Source organism: Coloeus monedula, assembly GCF_965178545.1.
Source record: "Coloeus monedula genome assembly, chromosome: 4".
Lineage (NCBI taxonomy): Eukaryota > Metazoa > Chordata > Aves > Passeriformes > Corvidae > Coloeus > Coloeus monedula.
The window spans coordinates 15,960,186-15,969,560 of record NC_138784.1 but is presented as its reverse complement, the minus strand read 5'-3'; the positions used below and the strand labels follow the sequence as shown (position 1 = coordinate 15,969,560).

Here is a 9,375-nt window from a genome sequence, read left to right as displayed (position 1 = left end):
CGCGTCCGCAGCGGCACATTCGGCGCTGCTCCCATGACGAGCGTGCCGAGCGGCGCCGGCGGCGGCGGGGATGGCGCGGCCGGCCAGGAGGTGCGTGTGCCGGGGCTGAGGGACTAGGGGTTCCCTCGATCCCCTCGGGGCCTCTGGGGGATTCCAGGGTGGCCCCTTTCCCTTCCAGCGGAGCGGTCGTGATCAGTGGCACAGGGCCGTGTTGGAGGCCTGGCATTAGTGGTGTCCCTTAGGGTTCTGTCGTAGAATGGTTTGGGTTGGAAGGGACCTTAAAAACCTTTCAGTCCCAACCCCCTGCCATGGGCAGGGACACCTTCCACTATCCCAGCTTGCTCAGAGCCCCGTCCAACCTGGCCTTGGACACTGCCAGTGATGGGGCAGCCACAGCTTCTCTGGGCAACCTGTGCCAGGGCCTCCCCACCCTCACAGGGAACAATTTCTGCCTCATATCCAATCTAAACCTGCTCTCTGTCAGTGTGAAGCCATTGCCCCTTGTCCTGTCACTCCAGGCCCTTGCCAAGTCTCTCTCCATCTTTCCTGTGGGCTCCCTTCAGGCACTGCAAGGCCACAATGAGGTCACCCCAAAGCCTTCTCTTCTCCAGGCTGAACAATCTCAATTCCCTCAGCCTTTCCTCCCAGCAGAGCTGCTCCATTCCTCTGCTCCCCTTGGTGTCCCTGCTCTGGACTGGTTCCAGCAGCTCCCTGTCCTTCCTGTGCTGGATCCCAGGGCTGGATGCAGCCCTGTGGGTGGGGTGATACTCAGCCCAGCGTTGTTTAAATTGCTCATCCCTGATTTGGATGAAGGGGTCAATGTCTCCTTAGCAGTTCACTGATGACACAGAGCAGGGAGGAGTGGCCGATACCCCGGAGTGCTGTGCAGCCCTTCGGAGGAACCTGGACAGGTTGCAGAGATGGGCAGAGAAGAATTGTCTAAAATTCAACAAAGGCAAGTCCTGCACCTGGGGAGGAATAACCCCAGGCACCCAGGGGAACCCCAGGAACCAGGAACCCCAGGCTGGGGGTGACCTGCTGGCCAGCAGCTCTGCTGAGAAGGACCTGGAGGTCCTGGTGGACACCAGGCTGGCTGTGAGCCAGCAGTGACCTGAGGGACAAGAAGGCCAGGGCTGTCCTGGGGTGCACTGGGAAGATCATTGCCAGCAGGTCAGGGAGTGATCCTGCCCCTCTGCCCGGCCCTGGGAGGCACATGTGGAGTGCTGTGTCCAGTCCTGGCATCCTCAGGACAGGAGGGACAGAGAGCTCCTGGAGAGGGACCAGAGGAGGCTGCAGAGATGATTTAGGGCCTGGAGCATCCCTGACAGGGAAAGGCTGAGGGAGCTGGGGCTGTTCAGCCTGGAGAGGAGCCCCAGCTGAGAGGGGCCCTCAGCCCTGTGTGTCCCTGTGTGCAGGGAGGGCTCCGAGCAGGGCCCAGGCTCTGCTCCGGGGGGCCCAGCCATGGCACCAGAGGAACGGGCAGGGACTGATCCCAGGAAGTTCCCCCTGGACAGGAGGCAGAACTTCTGTGCAGTGACCGAGCCTTGAACAGAATGTCCAGAGAGGGTGTGAAGTCTTTTAAAAAAAACCTACAGGCTACTCCTAATAACTCATTGTGTACAGTTGCACTGGTTATAGATTTATCTCTGCTCTGTGTGACCAGGGACAGGACCCAGGGAATGGCTGGAGCTGTGCCAGGGAAGGGTTGGGGTGGATATCAGGAAAAGGTTCTTGCCCCCAGAGGGTGCTGGGGCACTGGAAAAGGGAATGGTCACAGCCCCAAGGCTGCCAGAGCTCCAGGAGTGTTTGGACATGGCTCTCAGGGATGCACAGAGTGGGATTGTTGGGGTGTCTGTGCAGGGCCAGGAGTTGGAGTGGATGATCCTTGTGGGTCCCTTAAAGCTCAGGATAACCCATGATTCCATGATTCTGTCCACTTTACATGTATTGCTTTTTTTTGTTGTAAAAAAAGATTTACCCAAAAATCAAGTGTAACCAAATCAAGATGCTCCGTCAGAAAGGATTAAGAGTGTATATTTTGTATTTTTTTTGCCACAGGAACAAGAAAGTTGTTGATTATTCTCAGTTTGGGGATTTGGAAGATGATGGTAAGTGGGATGTTCTCGTACAGCAAGAATTTGAAATCATTGCCTCTTACATAAAAGCACATGTAAAGGAGGTGTGTTGAATTTTCACTTTAAATACATTTAAAGATAGTGCAGTTGTAGTTGTTGTGTTCTTTTAAAACAGGATTAATTTCCAAAAAAGGTTATCTTGTTGTATTTTCAGTGTGCAATGAAACTTAAGTATGAAATCTAAGAATATAGGAAAACTCATGAGAGCTTTTTGCTGTTTTCCAACAGATGAAGACTTTGCACCTTCAAGCAAAAAATCCAGAACACAGCTCAAGGAATCAAAGAAGGAGAAAAAAGAGAAGCAAAAAAAGCCCAAAGAAGTGACTGCATCACAGACCCAGCCACTTAGTAAAAGGTAAGAAATGTTGTGGTCAACTCCGTGTAAAACTGGATTTCAGTGAGAGTATTTGGGTTCAGTTTCTTTTCCCTTAGAGTTTTAAGCAGCTGAGAACAAACAAATAATTCATGACTGTAATAAATATTTTGAGCCTTACTGATGCACTTTCAAATAACTCTAAAAATTCTGAGTTTCTTATGGAGTTTCTTAGGGACTCCTAAACTGAGAAATATAAAGATAAGTTTTGATTCTTTCCAAAAGAACATATATAAAGGAAGATACAAAGTCAATGTCAAGGATAAGGAGAAATCTAATTTTTATTAGTAGAGTTGTGTTTAAATATTACATTTTGGTGTGGCATTTCAAGCAAATGCAATCACTTTTCTTCCTGTAGTAATGCCAATTGATAGCTCATAGATACAGCTATAGATATAGGTACAGATATATACACATACACAATGTTTTGCAATCATAATACTTTAGAATGCTTTAAAAATTAGGGTGTGCTTTGTCTAAGTAATTTCAAAATGTAATATTTGTAACACAATATGCTATAAATATGTCTTGAAATATTAATCTCTTCACAAGTATCTGAATTTTAGAAAGTTCAGTGAGCCAGAAATAGGTCTGTAATACTCCTGTAATTGTTTTATTATTTAACATGTTGGCATTTTTTCCCCAGGTTATCCTTGGATGACAAACTTTATAAAAGAGATTTGGAAGTTGCCTTAGCCTTATCTGTCAAAGAAAAATCTGCAAATCCCCAAGAGGTGCAAAATTCAGAAGAACAAGGTTACTTTACATTTCCATGCAACACTCTTTATTTATATGCAGTGAATTTGAACATGGAAATTTATTTAACAGTGAAATAGATTGAAAATCATATTTTATTTCAAGATGTCATGACAAGAAAGTGAGAGTTTCTAGGTATTGCCAGTTTTCTTATGTTCTTGGGTTTTTTTTTCCTGTGAGAAAAGTAACTCTTCTATAATATCTTCCAAATACATGCTTGGATTAGAGACAGATAAAAACTTGATCTATTTTAATTTCTTAATATTTTTGCTTTTTAGGATGTGTTTTTTTGTATAGTAATATTTCTTATATAGTATTTTTTTTCCTGAATCTTAAAACAGGTAAGGATATTGAATCAGAAAATACAGAGAGGAGACCCCCTTTTTCCAACTGCAGTGTAGACAGTGAACGTTTAGGTAAGTTGTTCTCACACTCTTTTCAGAAAGAGCATTTAAGTAGCTTATCTCTTCTTTGTTTCCATTGGTTTCTTTTTTTTCCCTGATGTGGAAAAAAGAGTCTTTATCTTAAATAAAGGTTGAAGGACTTGTCAGTTCTTTTCAAAATTTGGTCCCAGTCTTAAAATGAGCAAACCCATGGATTGGTGGATTTTTGGTCTTCTTTTTGTTAGCTTGATTACAGATAAATGTTAATAAATTTGCCAATGAGAAAATAAAATGAGAATCACATGAAAACAAGTGTCAGTGGTATATTTTGGAATAGTATCACTTCAAATCACCAGAATGAATTCTGGGGACTCAAATACCAAGTTTTTTAAGAGGAGGAGAATAGATTTACTGTGAATTTGAGTTGATTGAACCGCTTTCTGTTTCTTAGGTCTCAATCAGATTATGGATGATGATGCACCTGAGGGTGGTGGGAGGCAAAGGACAGCAGCATCCAAAGTTCCAGCACATCACAAGTCATTGGTGGTTGACAGTGATGACAGAGAACATGATCCTGACTCTGAGTCAGAGTCTGTACCCAGTAAGTTGTTCTTCACCAACACCCTCTCCTTAGATGTGCTTTGGATTTGATGCCTTATGTTTAGTTTGGATTTTTAGTGAAATTCATGCTGCTTTGAATGCATTTTCCCTTACTCTGCACTTAACTGAAGCGTTGTCCCCTCATACTCGTGACACCTCGGTTGCACGTTCACACTAAATTTAAACAATGGAGCTTATTCATGCCCAAACCAAAATTTCACTGCTTCTCTGCATTTCTATGTCAGGAGAAATTTCTTCTGCCCTCCTTTTCCAGGAAAGTTTCATCTCTTTAAAGATCCTCTGTTCATTTTTCCAGTTGTTTTCTGGGGTTTGTGTCAAAACAGTGACTCTGGAGTAGTAATCAGGTGTTGGAGCTTTCACCGTTGGCTTAGTTTAAGCTTATTTTAAAAAGCAGGTAGCCTCCCTTCTTTCCTTCCTCTGGTTCTCATCTCTTGGAAGAGCAATGTCTGTCATTCTGTAACAGGCAAGGTGTTTGTGTGAATATTTACTGCTTGAAGATGGGACAGTCTGGTACCATCCTCATCACTTCTGCTGGAGTCATCTGTTGTCTTAAGTGGTGATTTCTCTGCTAAAGAGCATCTTTCTAAAGTAGTTTTACTTTCCATCCCAGTATCACCTGTAGCTTCTCCTTCCTGGATAGCAGAACACAACTCTGAGCCAAGGCAGAAGGTGATGTCCAGTCCCTCAGAGGCAGCTGGGAGGCCTCTGCATGCATCAAGTCCTGTCACAGACAAAAAGCCTAAATGGACACCACCAGGTACGGGTGAGGTTGCAGCTATAGACACATACATGAGTTGACTTAAGCTTTTAGCAGTCTCTCCTAAAAGCAAACCAAAAATAAACTATTCCAGGAAAATGCCTGCTCTTTATGTACCTTTTATAAAGATTTTCTTTGGACAGATTTAAAACAAAAAAGAAAGAAAGGAAGAAAAACTGTATCTGTGCTTCTTGCTTCTTTTACAGCATTATCCTTAACTCCTTTATCTGCATGTGGCTTATAAAATATTTCCCAAACTGTGGATCAGACCTTAATCAAAAGATCCTTTCATGTCCATTTCTTTCTTATGTAGAGCTTTCTTTATCTCTGGTATGTGCTAAATTATTATCTCTTCTAAACAAAAAATAATAGAAAAATGCTGGAGTATTTTAGCTGCTCTAGTAAAGCAAATGCTTAGAAGCTTTATTTTCTCAAGGTGTTTGACCATGCTGCTGCTGACTCCTGATTCTTTGATTTTTCTTCATATTTACTCTTCTTTTCTGTACATGGTTCTTTCTGTTTGGCTCCTTTCTCTCAAGTCCTCGTTTCCCCGTTGGAGTTGTGTTCAGTGTTTCTCTGTGGAGTGCCTGAAAACGCCCAGGACACTGGGAACAGTTGCCCAATGTTGCTGCAGTGTGTGGCTGGGTAATTAACCCGTGCCCCATTCCTGCTGCATTGGCTCCCAGAGGGATGAATCCCTGGTGACTGATTTCCATGTGCTTCTGTGGTTTGGACCTTCTTGCACTCTCTTTAGAATGCTGCTTCTGTCCTGCTGGGAAAACTATTAGAAGACAGCAGTCATATGATTTTTTTTCCTCTTTAAACTTCTAATACCTTCTTTTTGTTTTAAAATAATCTCCAGCTCCGTCAGGAAGCAGTAATGCCTCTGTGAAATGTGTTCCTGTTAAGTCACCTACCCACTGCCTTAGACTTGGCCTCTCAAGACTGGCAAGAGTCAAACCTCTCCATCCCAGTGCTACCAGCAGTTAAATGGTCAGTGACAAAGTGCCACATGGAGGAAAAGACTGTGGAAAGGGTTTCGCTGATAAACAGAGGGTAGACAGCATCCTGGCATCATCCGTTTTGGAGAACTCTTGTTATGGATGTGTCTGATGTTAGGATGAGTTTTTATTCTGTAAATTGCTAGGAATCCTTAAGTGCTACTAAATAATAACATTATTTAATCAAGGTGACATTTTGGATACCAGCTTTTTGATGTATTATATTCAGAGATGTTGGTTTGTGATAATTTTAATTCTCTAGTACCTAAACACTTGGCATTAAAATGGTCTAGACAGCACTATGGCAGTACTGACGACAGGGAAGTGTTTTTTAGAATGTTGTATTTTAAAAAAAAAACTAAAATAAAATACTTTATATAATCTAACTGTATTCTTTGAATGTATTAATTTTGAAGGTCACTTTAGATGTTGGTTGCAGTCTGGCAGATATTTTTGCCTGTGTATGCTCTTACTGGAAGTCAGCAGCATTAGTCAGGCTCAGACAGTGATGAATTTTCCTTGGAGCTCCTGGGGCTTCATTGAGGACCATGATACCATGCTGAGGTAGGGGGTTTTGTACAGCAGTGAAGTGATTGTTACTGATTAATGAATCTGAGCTGTTACTAATCCACAGTGTCAATAATTTCCTATCTAAGCATATTGATTAGAGTGGATGGCAGCAGATCCATTTCTGCCCGTATTACTCGTGACTCAGAGAATTGCATTAACAAAGGAATATCATAGAATCATGGAATGGCTGGGGTTGGAGGGCACCTGAAAGATCATATTGTTCCACTCCCCTGCCATGGCCAGGGACACCTGCCACTATTCCAGCTTGCTCAGAACCCCATCCAGCCTGGCCTTGGACACTGCCAGGGATGGGGCAGCCACAGCTTCTCTGGGCAACCTGTGCCAGGGCCTCCCCACCCTCACAGGGAACCATTTCTTCCTCATATCCAATCTAAACCTGCTCTCTGTCAGTGTGAAGCCATTCCCCCTTGTCCTGTCACTCCAGGCCCTTGCCAAGAGTCTCTCTCCATCTTTCCTGTGGGCTCCCTTCAGGCACTGCAAGGTCACACTGAGGTCACCCCAAAGCCTTCTCTTCTCCAGGCTGAACAATCCCAGTTCCCTCAGCCTTTCCTCCCAGCAGAGCTGCTCCATCCCTCTGCTCCCCTTGGTGTCCCTGCTCTGGACTGGCTCCAGCAGCTCCCTGTCCTTCCTGTGCTGGGATCCCAGGGCTGGATGCAGCCCTGCAGGGGGGTCTCAGCAGAGTGGGGCAGAGGGACAGAATCCCCCCTCCCCTGCTGCCCACGCTGGGGGCTCAGCCCAGCTCAGGGGGTTCTGTTCCAGCACACACAGCCAAGGCAGGGCCAGTTCTCACCCACAGCACCCAAGTCCTTCTGCCAGGGCTGCTCCCTCTGCTCATCCCCAGCCTGGATTGATCCCAAGGGCTGTCCTGATCCTAGTTGCAGCACCAGCACTTGATCTTGCTAAATCCCATGAGATTCCCATGGGCCACTTCTGGAGCCTGTCCAGGTCCCTCTGGATGACATCCCATCCTTCAGGTGTAATCTCTGCCTTTGCAAAGCCTTCTGTTAATGGTTTCACTGATTCCTTGCAGGTTGGTTGTCTGTTTGCTCTTGATGCATTATCAATCAGGTTATCATAAGGCAAGGATCACTGTTTCAGCTTTCATTATTTCTGAAGAAAACAGAATTTAGTTTTGATTCAGAAACTCTTAAATGTGTGATTACTTCCTTCTGTAATTCAAAAGGTCCAAAACCTTCATTTCCCAGGTCTATATTGGTTATTCTCAGATATTCTGTTAATGTGAAAATCTGTATCTTTAAAGTGGCTAAAAAATAATGATGTATCTTAATGCTTATACAGAGACATGGGATGTAATAAGAGAAACAGATCTTTTCCCATTATTTTTCTAATAGAAACAAAAATGCACAAATGCCATTTCCTGAGATCAGTTGCATCAGGAATTCCATAAACTGCTCTTTAACTTTTGACAGATAGGTTGAGTGTAATTTTCTCTAAGCAGATAAATTTATTCTGTCTTTCAGGTCAGATCACTTTTGTTGTCCCTTCGTTCGTTAACCCAGCAGACTCGAAGTGTATCAGTACAAACCACAAAGATGAAAACAGGATGTTACCACTTCTGGTGACCCTCTGTGCAAAACCCTACTCTTTGCATTTAAAACACTTTGTCCTGCTGCTTACAAAGAATTTCTGGTCTGTGTCCACTCAGGTGTGACATCATTCTCTTGAGAGGAAGCCAAAAAGCTGTGATGAAAAAAAAAAAGAACAAGAACTTCTTTGAGTTGAGGCTGTTTCTGCTGTGCTGAATCTGTCCTCACACCCCCAATATTTACAACACATGTGTACATTTAAATGAAGACTTTGAGCATGAGTTGTTCCTGTACATTTGGGGTATTAAAAGACTGAAATTTATTTTTATTGCATTTTGTATTTTTTCCCATTGTTTGTTTTTTGTCTAAATTGCTTTTGAATGTAATTCTCTCAAAAGTTTAAGATTTTTTTTTTTTCCTAGCCTCGACTGAATAAGGAAGGATTTAACTGGCCTTGAATGTAAGTGAATCTATATGTTCCTCAGTGTATCAAAGCTCTGTTTAATGCTCAGACATCTCAACTCCTCTCACCAAATTCTTTTTCATACTGACAGCCCTTGGGGACAATTACAATACTGCAATGTACAAAGAAATCATAAGAAATTAGAACTGATTGAAACCCAGATGACACTTACCTGCTTGTTGGTAGACCATCTTGTAGAGCCAAAGATGACAGATTCTGTTTGCCTCCTTGAACAGATGAAAGATTTACTTGGGTGTTACACATTTTTTTACTTCCAGTAAATCTGTGTAAATCTTGCTTTCATTTTATTATCTTAGCAGGACTCATTAACCTGAAGATTCTAAAGAGTTGTAATCAGGCAGTTCTTTCAGAAATACCTTGTGAACCCCATCCCAGCATAAAGGTTAGTAGATAGGTGCATATTTTTTAGAATGTTAAAAGCCTGCAACTATGTAGGAAGTCAACATTAGAGGGCATAATAACCTCAAGTTATCATTCCAGTGCAGTAGAGCTATGTGGCTATCACTTGTATTTGCAAAGTGTTTGCGTATCAAACGGTCAGATGACAAGTGTGAGCAAAATATCAAGAACAGAAAAACAAAAAGAAATTTAATAAGCCTTAACCATCTTAACTTTTGTCAAGTATTATCAACAACACAGCCTCACCCTAATACGTTTTCATAGATCACTGACTTATAATATTAGTAGGTATTTCTTGCATTATTTAATTCAGTTATAAGCTTTAACA

The 9,375-nt window shown here is 43.0% G+C and overlaps 1 protein-coding gene across 1 annotated transcript; it reads left to right on the top strand.

Annotated features, from left to right (window-relative positions):
- The first annotated feature begins 7 nt into the window (after positions 1–7).
- RAD51AP1 (RAD51 associated protein 1) lies at positions 8–6,343 on the top strand. Its single transcript, XM_082281055.1, has 8 exons — positions 8–90; positions 2,059–2,108; positions 2,364–2,490; positions 3,155–3,264; positions 3,606–3,680; positions 4,099–4,248; positions 4,879–5,025; positions 5,888–6,343. Exons 1-8 carry the CDS (start codon positions 71–73, stop codon positions 6,013–6,015), a joined length of 807 nt encoding a protein of 268 aa, XP_082137181.1. The 5' UTR covers positions 8–70; the 3' UTR covers positions 6,016–6,343.
- The last annotated feature ends 3,032 nt before the right edge of the window (positions 6,344–9,375 follow it).

Bases quoted from the DNA above. Each gene is read 5' to 3' on its own strand.
- RAD51AP1 (XM_082281055.1), top strand. From the start codon at position 71: ATGGCGCGGCCGGCCAGGAG. The intron at 2,491-3,154 runs GTAAGAAATGTT...TTTTTTCCCCAG, and splicing joins ACCCAGCCACTTAGTAAAAG to GTTATCCTTGGATGACAAAC. The intron at 3,265-3,605 runs GTTACTTTACAT...ATCTTAAAACAG, and splicing joins GCAAAATTCAGAAGAACAAG to GTAAGGATATTGAATCAGAA.